This window comes from Pristiophorus japonicus, chromosome 14, assembly GCF_044704955.1.
Source record: "Pristiophorus japonicus isolate sPriJap1 chromosome 14, sPriJap1.hap1, whole genome shotgun sequence".
In the NCBI taxonomy this organism is placed as follows: domain Eukaryota; kingdom Metazoa; phylum Chordata; class Chondrichthyes; family Pristiophoridae; genus Pristiophorus; species Pristiophorus japonicus.
In genome coordinates, this window is record NC_091990.1 from 172746697 (window position 1) to 172770803 (window position 24107).

General features: G+C 45.5%; 1 protein-coding gene across 1 annotated transcript in view; it reads right to left on the reverse strand.

Moving 5' to 3' along the window:
* Positions 1-24107, reverse strand: part of saxo4 (stabilizer of axonemal microtubules 4) — a 187956-nt gene that overhangs the window by 68855 nt on the left and 94994 nt on the right. The window contains exons 8-10 of the mRNA XM_070898673.1: positions 21191-21285; positions 18240-18404; positions 4424-4504 (exon numbers count right to left, since the gene is read on the reverse strand). Coding sequence (XP_070754774.1) covers positions 4426-4504; positions 18240-18404; positions 21191-21285 — 339 coding nt within the window. The 3' untranslated portion in view covers positions 4424-4425. The remainder of the gene's footprint in view (positions 1-4423; positions 4505-18239; positions 18405-21190; positions 21286-24107) is intronic.

Sequence of the window (24107 nt, forward strand, 5' to 3'; positions counted from 1 at the left end):
AGGTATGTCCCTTATGACTAAGGGGATCAAGGGGTATGGAGAGAAAGCAGGAAAGGGGTACTGAGGTAAATGATCAGCCATGATCTTATTGAATGGCGGTGCAGGCTCGAAGGGCCGAATGGTCTACCCCTGCACCTATTTTCTATGTTTCTATGTTTCTCACATTTATCCACATTATACTGCATGTGCCATGCATTTCTCCACTCACCTAACCTGTCCAAATCACCCTGCAGCCTCTTAGCATCCTCCTCACAGCTCACACCGCCATCCAGCTGAGTGTCATCTGCAAACTTGGAGATATTACACTCAATTCCTTCATCTAAATCATTGATGTATATTGTAAATAGCTTGCGTCTCAGCACTGAGCCCTGCAGCACCCCACTAGTCACTGCCTGCCATTCTGAAAAGGACCCGTTTATCCCGACTCTCTGCTTCCTGTCTGCCAACCAGTTCTCTATCCACCTCAATACATTACCCCAAATACCATGTGCTTTAATTTTGCACACCAATCTCTTGTGTGGGACCTTGTCAAAAGCCTTTTGAAAGTCCAAATATACTACATCCACTGGTTCTCCCTTGTCCACTCTGCTAGTTACATCTTCAAAAAATTCCAGATTTGTCAAGCATGATTTCCCTTTCATAATTTCATGCTGACTTGGACCAATCCTGTCACTGCTTTCCAAATGCGCTGCTATTTCATCCTTAATAATTGATTCCAACAATTTCCCTACTACTGATGTCAGGCTAACCAGTCTATAATTACCCGTTTTCTCTCTCCCTCCTTTTTTAAAAAGTGGTGTTGCATTAGCTACCCTCCAGTCCATTGGAACTGATCCAGAGTCGATAGACTGTTGGAAAATGATCACCAATGCATCCACTATTTCTAGGGCCACTTCCTTAAGTAGTCTGGGATGCAGACTATCAGGCCCCGGGGATTATCTGCCTTCAATCCCATCAATTTCTCTAACACAATTTCCTAACTAATAAGGATTTCCTTCAGTTCCTCCTTCTAGCTAGACCCTCGGTCCCCTAATATTTCCAGAAGGTTATTTGTGTCTTCCTTCGTGAAGACAGAACCAAAGTATTTGTTCAATTGGTCTGCCATTTCTTTGTTCCACATTATAAATTTACCTGATTCTGACTGCAAGGGATCTACGTTCGTCTTCACTAATCTTTTTCTCTTCACATATCTATAGAAGCTTTTGCAGTCAGTTTCTATGTTCCCAGCAAGCTTGCCCTCATACTCTATTTTCCCCCTCCTAATTAAACCCTTTGTCCTCCTCTGCTGAATTCTAAATTTCTCCCAGTCCTCAGGTTTGCTGCTTTTTCTGGCCAATTTATATGCCTCTTCCTTGGATTTATCACTATCCCTAATTTCCCTTATTAGCCACGGTTGAGCCACCTTCCCCATTTTATTTTTACTCCAGCTAGGGATGTACAATTGTTGAAGTTTATCCATGTGATCTTTAAATGTTTACCATTGCCTATCCACCATCAACCGTTTAAGTATCATTCGCCATTCTATTCTAGCCAATTCACGTCTCATACCATCGAAGTTACCTTTCCTTAAGTTCAGGACCCGAGTCTCTAAATTAACTGTGTCACTCTTCTTCTTAATAAAGAATTCTACCATATTACGGTCACTCTTCCCCAAGAGGCCTTGCACAACAAGATTGCTAATTAGTCCTTTCTCGTTACACATCACCCAGTCTAGGATGGCCAGCTCTCTAGTTGGTTCCTCGACATATTGGTCTAGAAAACCATCCCTAATACACTCCAGGAAATTCTCCTCCACCGCATTGCTTCCAGTTTGGTTAGCCCAATCTATATATAGATTAAAGTCGCCCATGATAACTGCTGTACCTTTATTGCATGCATCCTTAATTTCTTGTTTCCACGCCAAAAAGGGATGAGTTCACAGGTGTTTCAATGTTCCAGATCCCGAACTAATATTCCAGATCCCGAACTACATTCTGAAGGGTGGACGATGCCTATGCGTTAATTTTTTTAACGTGTGGTGGCCATTGCACACCAGCCACCACCCGTTCTTGACAAAGCCAGGTCTTGGTCTAGTGGCAAGGATTACCCAGGATGACTGGAGACCAGCTCTGCTGCACGAACCTAGTGCAAACAGATGTTGCAGTGTGGGCTGGCCCGTGCTGCCCCTGGGCCCTCGCCCCTTCTGAGCCCCAAACTCTCGCCTCTCCTGGGCCCCGGTCACTAATAACTACCTGATGTTAATTCTAGCGTTGCCTTTGCCAGCTTGAGCTTGAACTGTGCTAATGTCCCTGTTTACCATCTTCCCCTTCGGCTGCCTCCTTTAAGAGCTGAAACGCCTTGGAATGTAAATGTGCCATCTCATCCATTAGCCAACCTTCTGCTTCCCCAATCCTATTCCCTCTAAATTGCTCACCATCTAACTTCCCTTCCTTGTCCCCAGGCTAGCTGCCATTCATTCTCCTCACGCAGTGACCCCTTCCCTTTCACAACTTTTCATCATCCCCCTCAAACCTTACTCTTGACCCCTCTGCACTTGCTCACTACCTCCTCATCTCCAACCTCCCTTTCTTCTCCAAGATCCATGAAACGATTGTTGGCTCCCAGGTCCGTGCCCACCTTTCCCACAGCTCTCTGTTTAAATCCTTCCAATCGGTTTTCCAGTCCTTTCCCAGTATTGAAACATCGAAACATAGAAAATAGGTGCAGGAGTAGGCCATTCGGCCCTTCGAGCCTGCACCACCATTCAATATGATCATGGCTGATCATGCAACATTCAGAACCCCCTTCCTGTTTTCTCTCCATACCCTTTGATCCCTTTCACCGTAAGGGCCACATCTAACTTCCTTTTGAATAGATCTAACGAACTAACCTCAACAACTTTCTGTGGTAGAGAATTCCACAGGTTCACAATTCTCTGCGTGAAGAAGTTTCTCCTCATCTCGGTCCTAAATGGCATACCCCTTATCCTTAGACTGTGGCTCCTGGCTCTGGACTTCCCCGTGAATGATATTGTCTGTGACTGTGGGGCAATATTGCTCTACATCCTCTTTGAACTCTCTGCGGCCTTCAACACAATTGGCCACACCATCCTCCTCCAACACGTCTCCTCCACTCTTCCAGCTTTGTTCTCCAGGTCAGTGGGACCACCCTTGCTTGTTTCCACTCATACCTATCCAATCATAACTGGAAAATCTCTATCAATGGTTTCTCTTCCCACTCTGCACCGTCACCGTGGGAATTCCCAAAGTTCCATCCTTGGTCCCTTCCTCTTCCTAACGTACATCCCTCCCTTTGCAAAATTATCTGGGGCCAACTTTCACATGTATGCCGATAACACCCAACTCTACCTTTCCATCACCTCTCTGGACTCTGTCAGTCTCTCTGTGCTCTCAGACTGCTTGTCTGTCAGCCAGTCTTGGATGAGTTGTCATTTTCTCCAGGTAATATTGGGAAAACTGAAGCAATTATCTTTGATTCCTGGCACAAACACCAATCCCTTGATAGCACCTCCACCCTCCACCTTGGCCATTGTCTAAGGCTAAACCAGATTGCTCAGAACCTTAGAATTTAACCCGAGCTATTTAAAGTACAGAAAATCAAAGTCATGCCTTTATCCCTCCAAAGGTCTTGAGCCATAATTTTAAGCAGTAGTGCAGCATCTATTCTTCTATATTTAAAATATCTTAACATCCGGCACAGGCAAGATTGGCCAAATGGCCTCCTTCTGTGCTGTAAATTTCTAAAATCTTTCTATGATCTCGATTACAGCCTATTTCCAGCCTATTTCTCACTCCCAGGTATCCGTTATTCGGCATCTATATTGCCATTTAGGACCGAGATGAGTAGAAACTCCTTCACTCAGAGAATTGTGAACCTGTGGAATTCTCTACCACAGAAAGTTGTTGAAGCCAGTCCGTTAGATATATTCAAAAGGGAGTTAGACGTGGCCCTTACAGCTAAAGGGAGCGGAAACAGGAATGGGGTACTGAAGTTGCATGATCAGCCATGATCATATTGAATGGTGGTGCAGGCTCGAAGGGCCGAATGGCCTACTCCTGCACCTACTTTCTATGTTTCTATCTAAGCCACTCAGTTAGATTCTGACCTGTAGTTACTTCCCACGTATGTTATATATTAACTTCCTGATTCGCTCTACTATGTTCCAGCCTGTAACTCGCTCCAGTTATCAATTATTGTCTATTTACTTTTGAAGATAATTCTGAGAATCTCTGTGGAGCAAAGAAAATCAACTCTGTATATTGGCCAGCACATCTGGTGACCAAAAGTTGCTCTATGGTACCCGCTGTCTCCAATTCTGTTAATCTGAGGAAACTGGTTCAAGCTTGGCAACTTCATGATGTTTAGTGCTGTGTGTTTTTAGAGTTATTGACAACCAGTGGTGCATTTGGCCTTCTGCACTTACCTTCAGAGGGTCAGCCCAGGTGGACGCAGTTTGTGGTCATAAGTGTGATCATCATGGAATCTGTCAACAGACTTTATTGTCCTATCATAAAGAGAAACATGGGAAATCTGTTAATATTTACTTTATGAATAAAAGTGTTGTGGTTTATAGTGCAATTGCTACAGTTTGAAGGAGCATTCTAGAGTATAAGTTTTCTATATGAAATTGTCTTACAATATTACAATTCGATGACTGAAATTAACATTTCGTAAAAGGGCTGTAGGTGTGTGACATACTAAATAGATTATTCACAGTCACTGCATCCCAAAAGTTATTTATTGTTTGAAAGGCTTTATAAATACAATTTTTTATTCTCTGAATGTATATTGAATAATTATCTCAAAGTAGTGCACAAGGCCGCAAACAAATAAATTATACAATTTGTTCCGGGATGTGGGCATCGCTGGCAAGTCCAGCATTTATTGCCCATCCCTTACTGCCCTCGAGAAGGTGGTGGTGAGCCGCCTTCTTGAACCGCTGCAGTCCGTGTGGTGAAGGAACTCACACAGTGCAGGTAGGTAGGTAGTTCCAGAATTTTGACCCAGCGACGATGAAGGAACACTGATATGTCAGGATGGTGTGTAACTTGGAGGAGAACTTTCAGGTGATGGTGTTCCCATGTGCCTGCTGCCCTTGTCCTTCTAGGTGGTAGAGGTCGCGGGTTTGGGAGGTGCTGTCGAAGAAGCCTTGGCGAGTTGCTGCAGTGCATCTTGTAGATGGTACACACTGCAGCCACGGTGCGCCGGTGGAGGGAGTGAATGTTGAAGCTGGTGGATGGGGGGCCAATCAAGCGGGCTGCTTTGTCTTGGATGGTATCGAGCTTCTTGAGTGTTGTTGGAGCTGCACTCATCCAGGCAAGTGGGGAGTATTCCATCACACTCCTGACTTGTGCCTTGTAGATGGTGGAAAGGTTTTGGGGAGTCAGGAGGTGAGACACTAGCCGCAGAATACCCAGCCTCTGACCTGCTCTTGTTGCCATAGTAATAATTTGGCTGGTCCAGTTACGTTTCTGATCAATGGTGACCCCAGGATGTTGATGGTGGGGGATTTGGCAATGATAATGCCATTGAATAGCAAGGGATGGTGGTTAGACTCTCGCTTGTTGGAGTTGGTGATTACCGGGCACTTGTGTTGCGTGAATATTGCACATGCATTGGCCGAGAATCTGCCTTCACACATAGCAAGGGAGATTGCAAACTCAATGGGCTGATACTTCTATTGCTGTTTATGTTGATGATAACATGACAGCCATCTGAAAAGCTGTAATCTGTTCACAATAGAATTATAAATCATGATAGTGACGCTGGATCAGTGCATGAACTATATCTGAACTAATTAAATTATGGTCCTTGTAACTCCCAAGCATTTTATGCAATATACACATTTATGCTTGTATTGTTAAAGGATGATGAATTATTTTGAATCAGGAATGCTGTGTGTGGATTGTTTGAGTGGAGCCCAACAGGAAACTATGATATGTGATGGGTGCTGTGGTACTAACTTGCTTTCTGCACCAGTTTCCCTACTGCAGTATTATTTCATGCAGAATCTTTCAAGCTCCGAATAAGATTCTGTTGTATTTCATGGCACAGCTCATGTTAATGAAGAATATTAGGTCGAACATGAAGCACTCCGAAGAAGCTCCTGTTACTCCTGGGAATAGACATCTGACATTTTTATCCCAATTTTCTTTCATTCTATCCTCAGGTGGTGATTCATGTCAAAGTACTGTTCCAAGCACATTGGCAGGCCTCTGGTACTGCAATCAGGTGCCCATTTTTTTCATGCGTGAACCCAAACCATGGCCATGATTTCGGCAACCATGGCAGGTCCGGGGCGGCCAGGGTCGGTGGTGGGTCGCGACTCCGCTCCTGACTGCAGCCCGCACTGTGAAAAGAATCTTCCCTGGATTGGGCTTGTTAAGCCTGCCCTGTGAAGTTCCAGGCCAATTGAAAGGAAGCGGGTCTGATGACGTCATTTGATGACGCATCATCAGCCGGTTTCCTTAAAGCGACCATGGTCACATTGATTCTGACAGTTGTTCTGTCAGTGTTCTACAGCATTGAGGTGCTGCACACACAGACAAGCACAGCACAGAGATGCACAGCTGCACCCAGACTCTCCCATCACTCCCTCCAGCCTGGTTGCACATTGCACAGGAGGGCACAAGCAGAGATATCGTCAGGAGGACCAGGCTGCAGTGGCACAAACCTTTCAATGGTCTCAGTGGATCACGAAACATTACTGCAAAGCCATACTCAACCTCATCCTGCTGTGCCACTCATCACATCCCCATCACTCTGTTTTCCCTACCCTACTCCTGCACATCCTTACTCACACCAACTTACCTTGCACCTCCACCCATCCCTCCCTCTCTATCTACATTATCACATTCCCATTTCACTAGCCACACCTCACACTCACCCTCTTCCTTGTCCAATCATACCAACTAACAACACACAAGGATAGACACTTGGGGTCTTTTAGCCAATGTTCATGTCGAGTTTCTACTAGTGTCAAACATTGAAATCTTTATTTTGAAAACTTTGCGTTTTTGGACAGATTTGTGTACACCTTTGGAAGTGGCTTAGTGAGTTGTAGCAAATGGTGGGGCATAAGTTCACCCCCCACAATGGTGATAAGTGTGAAAGTAATGGATTGGGCATTGCAGGGATGCTTTATCATGCTGGTGTGGGGTGGTGCCAATCTGGCACATCATGTGGCAGCCAAGGTGTACAGGGTGAAGTAAATCTGGCCATGGTGAAGCCATCCCTGGTGTTCCAGCAATGCAGTCGGGTGTTGATGCCCTGTGTCCTATGCAGCATCTGGTGATTGCGGGGAAGGTTTGTGTTGTTGGTGATGCTGGTGTGTTTAGTGATTTTGGTGTTGGAGCTGATCATGGTGGGATTCTGAGGAGCAAGTTGAGATTTTTTTCAAGGACACCAATGCTGATGGAATAGATGGCAGCTGAAATTGAGGTGATGGAAGCGATCTGTCAATGGTGAGAGGTTGCTCTAAGGAGGTGACGGTGGATAGAGAGTTCACTACAAACCCTTCCAATCTGCATACAGCCAAAAAGTATCTTCCAAATACTGAAGGCTTCAGCTTCTGACATTAAAAAGTGAACAGCTGTGAAATGGTAGCTTTTTACCACTTCTGCAGCTGTCAACTAGTCAACTAGCCAACTAGTGAACTAGTCAAAGCAATGGAGAGTCATTGAGAACCCGACACACTTACCTGACATTTCCCCGAGGGATGTGAACATAAGAACATAAGAATTAGGAACAAGAGCAGGCCAAGTAGCCCCTCGAGCCTGCTCCGCCATTCAACAAGATCATGGCTGATCTGGCCGTGGACTCAGCTCCACTTACCCGCCCGCTCCCCATAACCCTTAATTCCCTTATTGATTAAAAATCTATCTATCTGTGACTTGAATACATTCAATGAGCTAGCCTCAACTGCTTCCTTGGGCAGAGAATTCCACAGATTCATAACACTCGGGAGAAGAAATTCCTTCTCAACTCGGTTTTAAATTGGCTCCCCCGTATTTTGAGGCTGTGCCCCTTAGTTCTAGTCTCCCCGACCAGTGGAAACAACCTCTCTGCCTCTATCTTGTCTATCCCTTGCATTATTTTAAATGTTTCTATAAGATCACCCCTCATCCTTCTGAACTCCACCCCTCATCCTTCTGAACCTTGTAAAAAATCTTGGAAAAATGGTAAGTACTTGGTAAAATTCTTTTAAAATATCTTTGAAGTACCTCTTAATGATATTAATTGGCTGGCTCATCGCTTGCTGTTGGGTGTGTGAACCGCAGCCAGGCCCGGCACTCTGGAAACTTACAAGGAGGCGGGTTCAGAGCGGGATCCCGTCCGGCTGTCAATCACGGCCATTATGACAGCAGGCCCACCTCCAAACCCGCACTGGCAGGGCTGGTAAGATTCCGGCCTACGAGTGCTGAGGAAGGGAGCACTCAACCTATCCTGATCGTTCTTTACCTGGAGTTAATTCTCGTCCACTCTACAGTAAGAACCAATGGACACTGACCAGAGGCAAGAACCTTGGCTAACATCCCCCCACCCTATCCCATGGAACATTGAGCAATTACAACATCTCAATGTCCAATTCCACCAAGACTGGCTAACTTGGCATACATTGTGCATTTTTTTAAATCTGTGTGGTTCAGTATCATAACGTATATTTGCATTTATCAACTAAACCATGTGGGGGTCCTAGCTGTTTGTTGGTGTTTTGGGGATCTATGATAGCTAGCCAGGTTTGTGAACAGTCCGACATGAACCACTCTAATAAACCTGACACATGTCCATTGCTCTCTTTTGGCTTTGCAACTAGACATGATGGCTCTCAGTAACTTGAGGGAATATATAATTCTAATTTTACTTCAGAGTAGAACACCGGAATAAATATTTGCTAATAAGCTAACTAAATGGGAGCATAATTTGAGAGAAGCTCTTCTTTTGGTCATGAGAAGTCTAAGGGGCGATATTCAAGTATTCTCATGGAATAAATTGAACTCTGGTAAATATGTTCGAGAGTGTCACAAATTCTAGATCAGAGATCATGGGGATCAAACTTAGAAGAGGGAATATGTACAGACAATTTAGATTTATCTACTTCACACAGAGGATGGTGAATCTGTGGAATGGACTGCCCAGGGAGTCAGAGAGAGCAGCTCCTGTGGGAACATTTAAGGGAGATTTTGATAGCTATTTGATAAACTGAGCAATTGAGAGATTTTAGTTTTTGGGAATGACCAAGTGGACTGCAGAGTCTTTTTCCATCCTATACCTTCCTGTGTTCCTATTGTTTGAAGGATGTCATATTTCCAGCTGGGGTCATTCCCTGCAGTCCAATCAGGCACAGAATTAATGTCAACATGTTTATGCTGCGTTAATTATGTACAGTGCACACAAGATCAATATTGGTGCTCTCCACACATTTTGTGGGTTGAGAAGTAGTTGAAAGATCATTTGAGCACAATGATACCCATGCATGAATTGACAGCTTTGTCTCCAGTGTTGGGGGGGGGAACATTGGGATAATTTTAATCTAATCCACCCAGATCGGATTGGCTGCCCATTTTGGACCCCACTCAATTTTACTTCCCATTGAAGTAAAGAAAGACTTGGATTTATAGAGCGCCTTTCACAACCACCAGACGTCTCAAAGCACTTTACAGCCAATGAAGTACTTTTGGAGTGTAGTCACTGTTGTAATGTAGGAAACATGGCAGTCAACTTGCACACAGCATGCTCCCAAACAGCAATGTGATAATGACCAGATAATCTGTTTTTTTTAAGTTAAATAAAAAGGTCTGACAACTTTCTGAAATGTAGATTTTGTAGAGTGGGAAGGAGCAGGAGTGCCCCTAAATTAGCATTGTCCTTGGGCTTATCCGTTATAGCACAACCTCACTGCTCGTTGCCGGAATTGCGCCTGGCACTGACAGATTTACGCCTCATTCCATCTAAACTTGTTTTAGAATGATATGGAACCTTTCATGGCTGTTTATTCTGCAACCCATGTTAAAACAAGTGTACAAAGCAAAAAAAAAGGCCTTTTTATTTTAATTGACTTCTCTTTCTGCTCTAGAAATTGTAAATGAACTGAGAAAAACACTCCCTTCATTGCATTGAAGTTATATTATTTCAGATAATAATATAATCTCAGATAATGTCAGAAGTCTTCTCCTCTGTTAACTCAATGTACCTTTGCTACCATAGCCTGACTTCCTTCTCCTCCATTTGCAAATAAATAGACATCCCTTCAACCCACTACCCATCCTACAACATGAAAATACATCAGCTTTATTTTCCCCGACATGGCCATGCCAGTAATTATCATCACAGTGAATAAATCAGCGTCAAATCAGTGCACCCTTTTCTGTTTGACTGTAACCTCCTTGAATAAAAAGCGCCATGTCAACGCAGCCTATGTAAATATGATAGTTGCGAAGTGCAAACAACCATCCTACTCTCTCCTAACACCATTCTCCTCCTGGATACTTACCTGTGCACTTTTTTCACCTCTTTCACCTCGCTGCACAGCACTGCCCCCCAGTCATCAAGATCCACTGCGCGGCCCTGGAAAATGTGGACCCCTTCCCATATTTCAGGAGCCTCCTATCAACAAGAGCAGACATTGATGACGAGATCCAACACCGTCTCCAGTGCGCCAGTGCAGCCTTCGGCCGCCTGAGGAAAAGAGTGTTTGAAAACCAGACCCTCAAATCCGGCACCAAGCTCAAGGTCTACAGGGCTGTAGTGAAACCCGCCCTCCTGTATGGCTCAGAGACAAGGACCATGTACAGTAGACACCTCAAATCGCTGGAAAAATATCACCAAATATCCGCAAGATCCTGCAAATCCCCTGAGAGGACAGATGCACCAACATCAGCGTCCTCGACCAGGCCAACATCCCCAGCATTGAAGCACTGACCACACTCGATCAGCTCCGCTGGGCAGAAAACATATAGTTTGCATGCCAGACACGAGACTCCCAAAGCAAGCGCTCTACTCGGAACTCCTTTACGACAAACGAGCCAAAGGTGGGCAGCGGAAACGTTACAGGGACACCCTCAAAACCTCCCTGATAAAGTGCAACATCCCCACTGACACCTGGGAGTCCCTGGCCAAAGACCGCCCTAAGTGGAGGAAGTGCATCCGGGAGGGCGCTGAGCACCTCGAGTCTCAACGCCGAGAGCATGCAGAAATCAAGCACAGGCAGAGGAAAGAGCGTGTGTCCCACCCACCCTTACCCTCAATGACTATCTGTCCCACCTGTGACAAAGTCTGTGGCTCTCGTCTTGGACTGTTCAGCCACCAAAGAACTCACTTCAGGAGTGGAAGCAAGTCTTCCTCGATTCCGAGGGACTATGATGATGATGATCTTTCACCTATTCTGCTGCTCCTTCAAAGAGGGCTCGGATTACAGGACATGACTGGCTCCTCATGCTGTATAGAAGGGGCAAGGGAATGGTCGTGCTCATCGAATGACTGCTGGCTCCCGGCCTGGAATGCTGCTGGCTGAATCTGTGAATGATTCTCCAAAGCAGCGTGGCCATGCCCTAGCCCCCAACGCCCCCAACCACCCTCCCATGCTCCAGTGAAACGGTTCTCTCAGGTAAAGGTCAGTGGCTTGACAGACGCTGCAGTCCTGAGAGACGTCAGCCTCAGGCAGGTGGTCTCCAGCCACCGCCATTGCACTGGGCCCTGAATCTGTGGCCCCAATGATCTGTGGCATGGCTGTTCTAATAGCAGCTATTAGATCCTGAAAGCCCTGAGACAGTGCAGTCATCATCATCATCATGGGCAGTCCCTCGGAATCGAGGAAGACTTGCTTCCACTCTGAAAATGAGTCCTTAGGTGGCTGAACAGTCCAATACGAGAACCACAGTCCCTGTCACAGGTGGGACAAACAGTCAATGAGGGAAATGGTGGGTGGGACTGGTTTGCCGCACGCTCCTTCCGCTGCCTGCGCTTGATTTCTGCATGCTCTTGGCGACGAGACTCGAGGCGCTCAGCGCCCTTCCGGATGCACTTCCTCCACTTAGGGCGGTCTTTGGCCAGGGACTCCCCGGTGTCGGTGGGGATGTTGCATTTTATCAGGGAGGCTTTGAGGGTGTCCTTGTAACATTTCCTCTGCCAACCTGGGGCTTGTTTGCCATATAGGAGTTACGAGTAGAGCGCTTGCTTTGGGAGTCTTGTGTCTGGCATGCGAACAATGTGGCCTGCGAACAATGTGGCCTGCCCAGTGGAGCTGGTCGAGTGCGGTCAGTGCTTTGATGCTGGGGATGTTGGCCTGGTCGAGGACGCTAACGTTAGTGCATCTGTCCTCCCAGAGGATTTGCAGGATCTTGCGGAGACATCGTTGGTGGTATTTCTCCAGCGATTTGAGATGTCTACCGTACATGGTCCACGTCTCTGAGCCATACAGGAGTGCGGGTATTACTGCAGCCCTGTAGACCATGAGCTTGGTGGCAGTTCTGAGGGCCTGGTCTTCGAACACTCTTTTCCCCAGGCGGCCGAAGGCTGCACTAGCGCACTGGAGGCGATGTTGAATCTCGTAGTCGATGTATCCCCTTGCTGATAATAGGCTCCCAAGGTATGGGAAATGGTCCACGATCACCCAGTACCACATTCTCAGTACCACTATCTAATTCCCCCGCCGAGTGAAAGTCTCTGAGTTGGTGCCTGGCAGAGAGGAAGCAAATGCTGCAGGTGGTAAGCTGGGACGGAGGAAAACGGGGCCGGAGGAAGAAGCTAGAATTGGTGGGTGTTCTGCTCCTCATCTTGTTCAAGATCGTCATCATAAACAACATGGGAGAAGTAACCTACTTGTAATTCCTCATCACCACCACATTCCTTGTCCTGCCCCCACCTCGTTGCTTGGTGGATCTGCAGTGACGGAGGATAGAAGCCCTGCTGAACCCTGGGTACAGATGGAGCTTGAGTTGTCACAATTCTGCAAAAGTGTAATAATGATATTGATAAGGCATGCAGTGAAGTTATTTGCGACTAAAGTGAAAGAGGCAAGCACTGTTCCTCTCTTTGTTGATTGTCTGCTGCTAAAAAGTGCACGTTGGAATTTCTTTTTAAAGGGTGTGCAGGAGTTTCTATGTAGTTCAGCTGCTTATACCCATTTTTCGTGGGTTTTATACTCATCATCATAGGCAGTCCCTTGAGTCGAGGATGACTTGCTTCCACGTCAAAAAGTTTGCAGGTGTATCAATGAAGGACCTAATATTCCAGGTCCCGAACGACATGTTGAAGGGTGGAAGATGCCTGTGCGTGGATTTTTTTAACGTGTGGTGGCTGTTGCACACCAGCCACCACACGGGGCTTGACAGAGCTAGGTCTTGGTCCAGTGGCAAGGGTTATCCAAGACGACTGGAGACCAGCTCTACTGCATGGACCTAGTGCGCACACATATCGCAGTGTGGGCTGGCCCGTGCTGCCCCTTGGGGCCCTCGCGTCTTCTGGGCTTCGAACCCGCGCCTCTCCTGGGTCCTGATCTCTCGCCGCTCCTTCGTCCCGACCTCGCCGCTCCTGCTGTACCTGCCCGCGCTCCAATCACCGACCTGGATCTTGGTGACGTCACTCTTGGCTGTTGTTGCTCTCCTGCTCCAGCACGTGCTGCTCCCTGGAGCGATATGCCACCATGCTGCTCCTTCCGCTCCCCGGCCTGCTCCGATGGTTTTCTACTAATGACTGCATCAATGCATATGCAAATGAGCAGACCCAAGAACCCCATTTGTAACTCCCTCTGCAGGCCAGTGACGGGGCACAATTTTTTTTTAAAGCTACCCTGTACCACAGCCGTATAATTCACTTCAAGGAAATTCTAGACCATTGCTTTATTGCTGCAGCTGGAGGGGTGATGGATTCATGTCCCACTCTGCTCCCATTGTAACTAAATCTTTGCAGAAGACCATCGGGTTACAGTTTCCACAGAAAACCAACCTGAATTGCATAATATGATCCACTAAAACATCATGCCTGATATCCAATGTAATAGCAAGGAATTTAGCTAATTCAGCTGCCTTGATGCTACATGACCTTGGCTATCGGTCTCTATTCAGGGCAACTTTCCAGTTTTACGTTACTTTTGAGTTAATGGTTCTCTTGGGGTTGTGTCAGCCTTATTTCTTGCTGTGAAACAGTTAACAGAATCGCAAATGTTTCATTTTCCACCCACTCTTGTTCTGATTCTTAGATTATATATCATAAGATACAATGCCGTCACACATCCCCCTCAACTCATTACACATTTGTTGTGGGAGGGAAGGAAGGAAGGAGAGAGAGAGTGCAAGAGTCAGAGACGTACCATGAGATAATCTCAAATAATTAATTGAAAAGTAGTAGTGTCAAACTGATAAAAACTGCTCTGATATTTTCTTAAATCTATTACATATCTGATATCAAATATTATTGGTAAAACTACAATAATTCACAATCTAATCTCTCTTTGCTGGATGCTGATGCCCAGCCAAGATACTGCTATTTCCTGCCAAACGTATTGGTGGATTTCTTCCTTTTAGTTTCCCATAATGCCTTAGTTATCTATTGGGGATTTTCTGTCACTGAACTCAGATCTGCTGAAGTGACACAGTCTGTATATTGTTGGCACAAAGGCAGACCGCTCAGGCTCTCGGGACACAAGACTGCACAGTAAACGCTCCAGGGACATGAGAGTGCACAGCTCAGACTCCAGGGACATGAGTGTGCGTAGCACAGGCTCCAGGGACATGAATGTGCGTAGCACAGGCTCCAGGGACAGCTCACGCAGATTGCAAGGACATAAGGTTGCATAGCATTATCATTGTTACGTCTTGGATAAGGAGCCAGACTAGATACTGCAAGCTCAAAGTACGGTGCGACCGTAGTTCTTTATTACAGATCTCAGAGTGCCTCGCCAGCCTGTGAGGCCTCCTTATATACAGGTGCTCCCAAGGGATTGTGGGATCCCTTGAGACTCCAGGGGACAAGCCCTCTGGTGGTTAGACATGGTAATTACAGGCTTACATACATAATAATCATCATAGGCAGTCCCTCGGAATCGAGGAAGACTTGCTTCCACTCTTAACATGAGTCCTTAGGTGGCTGAACAGTCCAATACGAGAACCACAGTCCCTGTCACAGGTGGGACAGATAGTTGTTGCGGGAATGGGTGGGTGGGACAGGTTTGCCGCATGCTCCTTCCGCTGCCTGCGCTTGATTTCTACATGCTCTCGGCGATGAGACTCGAGGTGCTCAGCGCCCTCCCGGATGCACTTCCTCCACTTAGGGCGGTCTTTGGCCAGGGACTCCCAGGTGTCAGTGGGGATGTTGCACTTTATCAGGGAGGCTTTGAGTCCTGGTAACGTTTCCTCTGCCCACCTTTGGTTTGTTTGCCATGAAGGAGTTCCGAGTAGAGCGCTTGCTTTGGGAGTCTTGGCACAGGCTCCAGGGACAGCTCACAGCTCAGACTGCAAGGGCACACAGAAAAGACTACAAGTGGCACTTCTTGCTACTGGTGAGCTCTCTCTGGGGTTGATTTTAACTTGCTGAAACCTGCGTGAACGCGGCAGTAAGGGTCCCAAAATGCGGGCAGCAGATTCACAGCTCAGGCTCATACCGCTGCCATTTTGTGTACTTGCATTGGGGGCAGATCAGGAGCGTTCGTCCTGGCTCCACAAAAATACTGCGGGCTGTTGCTGACGTTTCCACCCCCACCACCCCTGCTCACTCCCTCGGCCTCGCCTACTTCCAGGATCTTTCTGCAACCTCTTTTTGTTTAATTTCGGAGATTGACGGTAATTGCCATCATCAATTAAAGGGGTCACAACCAATAAAACTGTATCTGAAACAGAATTTAAAGGAAACTTAACAAATTCGATCCAAATTCTCCTTTGGGGGTGGGGGGGGGCGGTGGGGGGTGATGATGCACTCCAGTCCCTCCGGTGCTCGCCATGTGCTGCATCTGCAGCATCACCCCTGGCGCGGAAGAGAGGCAGTTCAGGATCTTTCTGCAAGTGCCGCTGGAAAACCAGCAAGCTGACACCCATTTGGTGTCGGCAGCTCGCAGTTGGGATTTAAATGAGAATCGGGCATCAAAATCACAATGGCAAACTGCTGGAACGGTGGTCATCTGGTGCATTCTGCTGAAAAAATACCATTCTGGGTCTCCCTCTCCTTAATGTCTCTGAGCTCTAGGTCAGTCTCCCACTCCTTAATGCTGAATCATCGTTAACTTCAAAATCAATTTCCTCGGGTGCCTATAAGGGGGTAGAGTATTGTAAGATGTCACCAAAGTGGAAGTAGACAGACAGATTGTCACTAAAGTGGATACTGAAGGTATCTGACACATAAAATGTTCCAGATTAAAGGGCTTATCAGTATTAGGAGGCTGTGAGGAGTTGGGAGTTCCTCCACCTCACAGTAGGGATTGTAATATATCGCCTATTGACAGATTGCATGTAAAACTTGCTCTCAAATGAGTTTTAAAATGGAGAGAAGCTAAGAAGCAAAGCTTGATTGTAAATGAACCATCCTAAGTAACTCAACAATGTGTTGAACTTTAGTCAACAAATTGGGAACTTACATATTCAGTACATTTAAGGGAACAACACCTACCGAGGACAATAGGGAGTAAGCTGTCGGAAACATAGATTGTACCAGCAGCTGCATTCATGGGAACGAGATAGTTTTGGCTGGAACTCTTAGGAATTGGCTGATAAGAAACCAAGTGCACAGCAAACCCAGGGAAACAAGGTTAACCAACAAGTCATAAGGAACTGAGGCAAAGTTGACACTGTAGGACAACACATGTCAGCAGGGTGACATGCGATGGGAGGTGGACAGGTTGGGAAATCACTCAGCAGCCAGTCTGATAAGGGTCGACGAATCAATGAAGCTCCGCTGATAAGCTGTCGGCCAACCAGTGGTCACAGGAGTTTTGTAGGAGGGTCGCACACCTCGAAATATTGTATAACGCTGCATGTAGAACCATTGTACTTTGAAGGGTTCATCGGAACTCTTCCCCTGCATATGACTGAATAAAGATCGGTTAAACCGAGGTTTCGTCTGAGTGATTCCGTGGTCCCATTAATGGGCGGGTGTCGACCCTTATTTCACGGGATCCACCTTGAAGAAGAGAAGTCTGCTTTTCACCCCAACAGTGCCACACCCGAGAGCCCTGTAGGTTATAAATGTTTCACACTTTGAGCCCACTTTTCGCATATCAAAAATTTCTAAATACACCACTTCTATGTATTTTTGCTTTCACCATACTACAACTGGATGAACATTGGTTGTAGCTGCATCTTAAATCATGATGAGTTCATACCTTACTGCACTCATTATAACAACTTCAATTTTTTTTAAGCTGTTTTCCACCTTTTCTGAGTTAAAACACCAATAATACAACGGCATTACTTTCATGATTGCTCTGATAATGTCGGTATGATGCATCGTCTGAAATCTATCTTAGCAAGACCTTGTAACAATGGTATAGCAGCACCCGTGTCATCACCCTTAGCTCAGTGGTAGCACTCCTGAATCAGAGGGCCATGGGTTCAAGCCCCACTCCAGAAGCCTGAGCACATTATCTAGGCTGACACATCAGTGCAGTACAGAGGGAGTGTTGCACTGTCAGAGGTGCTGTCTTCCACATGAGATATTAAACTCAGACCCTGTCTGCCCTCTCAGGTGAATGTAAAATGTCCCATGGCACTAGTCGAAGAAGAGCAGTGGAGTTCTCCAGGGGTTCTGGTCAATATTTAACCCTCAACCAACATGGCTGTAAAGCCAGAAGATTGTGAAAGGCTCTACATCAATACAAATCCTTTCCCCCTTTACATCGTGTTGCTATGACATCCTTTGTTCGAAGTCAATGCCCTCCTCAACAACAACTTGCATTTATCTAGCGCCTTTACTGTAGGCCCTTCACAGGAGTGGAGGGAGGGAATTCCAGAGCTTAGGGCCAAGGCAGCTGAAGGAATGACCGCCAATGGTGAAGTGACTAAAATCAGGGATATGCTCGAGGCCTGGATTGTATGAACGTGAAGCTTTCGGAGGGTTGTAGGGTTGTAGGTTTACAAAGGTAGGGAGGGGCGAGGCCATGGAGGGATTTGAAAACAAAGATGGGAATTTTAAAATCGAGGTGTGGCGGGACTGAGAGCCAATGTAGGCCAGCAAACACGGGTGATGGGTGAGCGGGACTTGATGCGAGTTAGGATACAGGCTGCCTTTTGCTGAATCGGAAACTTGGTTGCTACCTGGCTACATGGGGGTGAATCCGGCGTAAACTTTCAATGATGTTGTAGTCAGGGCTAAGCTTATGGATGTTGGTGCGAAGATCGTAAGTGTCAGCCAGTTGTTTCTGGATTCCTCCCCTTGTCCAACCCTCTCTGTCCTCTCCTTTTGGAGTTTTGTCATAATACCTGAAATTGTGAAAAAATGAAAAAAATCAGAACATCAATTTTTAAAGTAACAGCTCATTAGATTGAATAAGCCTGTACCTTTTCCTTAAATTAACCTCAACCATCCACTATCTCACTATATCCATCAATTCCTTCTTTCCACAGTGGTAATTGCCCCACGGTCACGTTTATATTTTCTGTTTCAATCGCCTTCTTTGTACATTATTCCATTTTCCTTTGGGTGAGAATGAGAACATAAGAAATAGGAGCAGGAGTAGGCCATACGGCCCTCGAGCCTGCTCTGCTATTTAATATGATCATGGCTGATCCGATCATGGACTCAGCTCCACTTCCCCGCCGCTCTCCATAACCCCTTATTCCCTTATCGTTTAAGAAACTGTCGAGCTCTGTCTTAAATTTATTCAATGTCCCAGCTTCCACAGCTCTATAAGCCTGCGAATTCCACAGATTTACAACCCTCTGGGACAAGAAATTCCTCCTCATCTCAGTTTTAATAGGGCGGCTCCTTATTCTGAGATTATGTCTTCTAGTTCTAGTCTCCCCTATCAGTGGAAACATCCTCTCTGCATCCACCCTGTCAAGCCCCCTCATAATCTTATACGTTTCGATAAGATCACCTCTCATTCTTCTGAATTCCAATGAGTAGAGGCCCAACTTACTCAACCTTTCCTCAGCCCCCTCATCCCCGGAATCAACCTTGTGAATCTTCTCTGAACTGCCTCCAAAGCAAGTTTATCCTTTCATAAATATGGAAACCAAAATTGCACGCAGTATTCCAGGTGTAGCCTCACCAGTACCCTGTATAGCTGTAGCAAGACTTCCCTGCTTTTATACTCCATCCCCTTTGCAATAAAGACCAAGATTCCATTGGCCTTCCTGATCACTTGCTGTACCTGCATACTATATCTGTTGTGTTTCATGCACAAGTACCCCCAGGTCCCGCTGTACTGCGGCACTTTGCAATCTTTCTCCATTTAAATAATAACTTGCTCTTTGATTTTTTCTGCCAAAGTGCATCACCTCATACTTTCCAACGTTATACTCCATCTGCCAAATTTTTGCCCATTCATTTAGCCTGTCTATGTCCTTTTACAGATTTTTTGTGTCCTCACACATTGCTTTTCTTCCCATCTTTGTATCATCAGCCAACTTGGCAACGTTACACTCGGTCCCTTCCTCCAAGTCGTTAATGTAGATTGTAAATAGTTGGGGTCCCAGCACTGATCCCTGCGGCACCCCACTGGTTACTGATTGGCAACCCGAGAATGACCCATTTATCCCGACTCTCTGTTCTCTGTTAGTTAGTCAATCCTCTATCCATGCTAATATATTACCCCCAACCCCATGAACATTTATCTTGTGCAGTAACCTTTTATGTGGCACCTTGTCAAATGCCTTCTGGAAGTCCAAATACACCACATCCACTGGTTCCCCTTTATCCACCCTGTTCGTTACATCCTCAAAGAATTCCAGCAAATTTGTTAAACATGACTTCCCCTTCATAAATCCATGTTGACTCTGCCTGACTTAATTTTGCTTTTCCAAATGTCCTGCTACTGCTTTTTATTTGGAAAGTTTCACCTAACTTCCCTTGTTACTCCACTCCACTCTTCTAATGCCAGATTACTGTTCATTCCGATGCTTTCTGCTTTACCTTGATAGCCATTATTTCATCCACTGAAGCACTTTCCTCTAAAATACTCTCTCACAATCGATTTGTCTTGTCAGATTCCTCCATACCTTCAAAACCTCCTAAAACTCTGCCCCAATTAAAATTATATTTTCTCCTGCTCAGTGTCCACCTTTGCCTTTTTCCACTTTGTTCAATATGGGGATATTTTTCTTTACATGAAGAGCACCATGGAAGAGTAAATTGTGCCATTGTAGCTTTAATTCCTCATTTCACCTTAGCATTTGAAGAAGTTGAGAATACAGGAAAGCTTGGAACAAGTAAGGGTTATTTAACCCATCAATGTTGTGCCTTGCATAGTTCATGAATGGCTATCTCAATTGTTGAATCCCCTTCCCACCCAATATTCCTGCAATCTCTTTGTAATCTGCAGTCCCTGTCCTTAACCAGTATTAATCCACTTCCTTTTTAAAGGTATCAACTGACTCAGAAAAAAACAACTTTTTCTTGCAATCTGTTCCACATGGTCACTATCATGTGGGGGAAAAATATTTTTCCAATATATAATCTTGCTCAGCGCTTGTGAATTTTGCAATTGTGTCCGACAGCTGTGTACCCATTGTCCATATTAAATCGCCATCTTACCTATACTTTATGTACACCTTTCAATGTTGTATCGTTTCTCTTAAATGAAAGTATATCTTGTCACCTGTGTCTTTCTTAATAATCTAATCCCTTAAAGCTGGTTATGCCTCGATCAATTTTGTCATGTTCCCTATAATGTTCTTTTAAATTCTGGCATTTGATTAATTAGTCCAGGTTTATCCTGGCTCCTGAAGCAGAACTGGTAATAAGTATTTCCAGTTCCCAAAACCCATGTGCACATTAATATGCTTTTGTCTCTGGGGTCATTTTGTGAGGTTGCACTTCCCTCAGAGAGCTCTCCTGCTTGCAGCACACATCGGGAAATAGCAGTCATGCTGCCCGCTATCTTCAGCCCATTAAAAAGAGATGCAAGACCAAGGGTAGTGCATCAGATACACTGTCAATGAGTGAGGCTTCTGACTGGCAGCACAAACTGGGGCAATCTATATATCCTGTTGTAAAATATCACCCGATTTCACTTTTATTTTTATTGTTTCCCACTGTAACTCACCCAAGTTTATAATTTGTCAAGAATCTGCCAGCATCTGTTGCGTTCTTGGCTGGATAAATATAACCCTTCTGATTGATACTAAATCCAGTAAGTTCCTGAAACCAAGGAGAAAATCAGAAAATTTCCCTGCAGCAAATGCTCTGAAGAATGACATAATTCAATGGTGCTTATAATGCAGACCAACGATTGATGATAAATCTCACGTGTAGCCCTCAGCAGGCCTGTTGCATGTACTGGCTCCTAAATCAGAAATGAGATGTTGGTGAGAGGTGGGGTGGGGTGAGGGGGATAGACAGCGAGCAAAATATGAACAATTAGCTCTCCAATGGCCTAGTACGAAGCCACGCTGACCAGAGGCTCTTAGGTTTATGTATGCCGTTAGCTCAATTCAATTGGACAACTACAATTGGCCTTAATTACTCCTAGTCTAGGGAGGGTTGAAAAATTAGCCAGAGTTTAACATCTTGATGGCAATAATTCATGTGGGAAATTGTGTATGTGAATAATAAGAACATAAGAAATGGGAGCAGAAGTAGGCCATACGGCCCCTCGAGCCTGCTCCGCCATTTAATACGATCTTGGCTGATCCGATCATGGACTCAGGTCCACTTTCCTGCCCTCTCCCCATAACCCCTTATTCCCTTATCATTTAAGAAACTGTCGAGCTCTGTCTTAAATTTATTCAATGACCCGGCTTCCACAGCTCTCTGTGGCAGCGAATTCCACAGATTTACAACCCTCTGAGAAAATAAATTTCTCCTCATCTCAGTTTTAAATGGGCGGCCCCTTATTCTGAGATTATGCCCCCTAGTTCTTGTCTCCCCCATCAGTGGAAACATCCTCTCTGCATCCACCCTGTCAAGCCCCCTCATAATCTTATACATTTCGATAAGATCACCTCTCATTCTTATGAATTTCAATGAGTAGAGGCCCAACATACTCAACCTTTCCTCATAGGTTAACCCCCTCATCTCCGGAATCAACCTAGTGAACCTTCTCTGAACTGCCTCCAAAGCAAGTATATCCTTTCGTAAATGTGGAAACCAAAACTGCATGCAGTATTCCAGGTGTGGCCTCACCAATACCTTGTATAACTGTAGCAAGACGTTTATACTCCATCCCCTTTGTAATAAAGGCCAAGATTCCATTGGCCTTCCTGATGACTTGCTATACCTGCATACTAACCTTTTGTGTTTCATGCACAAGTACCCTCAGGTCCCGCTGTATTGCAGCACTTTGCAATCTTTCTCCATTTAAATAATAACTTGCTCTTTGATTTTTTTTCTGCCAAAGTGCATGACCTCACACTTTCCAACATTATACTCCATCTGCCAAATTTTTGCCCACTCACTTAGCCTGTCTATGTCCTTTTGCAGATTTTGTGTGTCCCCCTCACACATTGCTTTTCCTCCCATCTTTGTATCATCAGCAAACTGGGATACTTTACACTCGGTCCCTTCCTCCAAGTCGTTAATACAGATTGTAGATAGTTGGGGTCCCAGCACTGATCCCTGCGGCACCCCACTAGTTACTGAGTGCCAACCCGAGAATGAACCATTTATCCCGACTCTCTGTTTTCTATTCATTAGCCAATCGTCTATCCATGCTAATATATTACCCCCAACCCCGTGAACTTTTATCATGCAGTAAGCTTTTATGTGGCACCTTGTCCAAATACACCACATCCACAAATACATCCACTGGTTCCCCTTTATCCACCCTCTTCGTTACATCCTCAAAGAATGTTATATGAGAACAGAAATACACTTGACTTCACAATTTAATAGGCTGTTGAACTTACAGTCTGCAGGCTCATACATTAGGAACAGCCACTTGGGTGAGATCCTGACTGGCTACCAGTACTCGTGGAGCTATACCCCAAGAATTAATGCTTTCAGGAGAGGAGAGGAAAAGAGGGGAGAAAATTGGCATGGGTAAAGAAATAAAAGTTTTATGAGAAAGGGAAGCACATGGTAAGTCTATGATTGGCCATCAAGCTGTTCAGGACTGTGGCTCTCGAGAATATGTGATGCCAAGAGGTTTGTGACCATAAGCAATAAACTACTGGTGAGACACAAATGCATACAAATTCCCGCTGCTGATCGAGGAGCACATTTGGCAATACAAAAGATGAGTGACAAAAGAATAAAAAATAATTCATAATAACATTCACAGTGGCTTCTGATTTAGGATTTTCAAAGCACATATTTTAATAATTCTCTCATTGTGTCTGCTCAAACCCACCACAATTTTACTTTCAACTTTTTCTTTGATCCATCATTGCAGCATTCGGCAACACTAGCAGTCGTGCTGTTATAGAACCATAGCATTTTACAGCACACAAAAGGACAACTTGACCCATTGCACTTGTACTGGCTCTCTGAAAGAGCTCTCCAATTAGTCCCAGCCCCCTGCCCTTGCCCCATAGGCTTTTAGATTTTCCTTTTTCAAATATTTATGTGCTTCCTTTCCACAACCGATTACGGATTCTGCTTGCACCACAATCCTAACAATTAGCTGCATAAAAGAATTCTCCAAACCTTTCCTTTGCTCGTTTGGTGGTGATCTTAACTTTATATGTAGGTGGGTCCCTCGAACGAGGATGACTTGCTTCCACACCAAAAGGGATGAGTTCACAGATGTTTCAATGGAGGACCTAATATTCCAGTCCTGAACTCTAGGGGTGGAAGATGCCTGTGCGTGGATTTTTTTTTAACGTGTGGTGACCGTTGCACATCAGCCACCACACGGGCTCGACAGAGCTAGGTCTTGGTCCAGTGGCAAAGATTAACCGATGACTGGAGACCTGCTCTGATGCACGGGCCTAGTGTGCACACATATCGCAGTGTGGGCTGGCCCGTGCTGCCCCTGGGCCCTCGCCTCTTCTGGGCCCCGAACTCTCGCCTCTCCTGGGCCC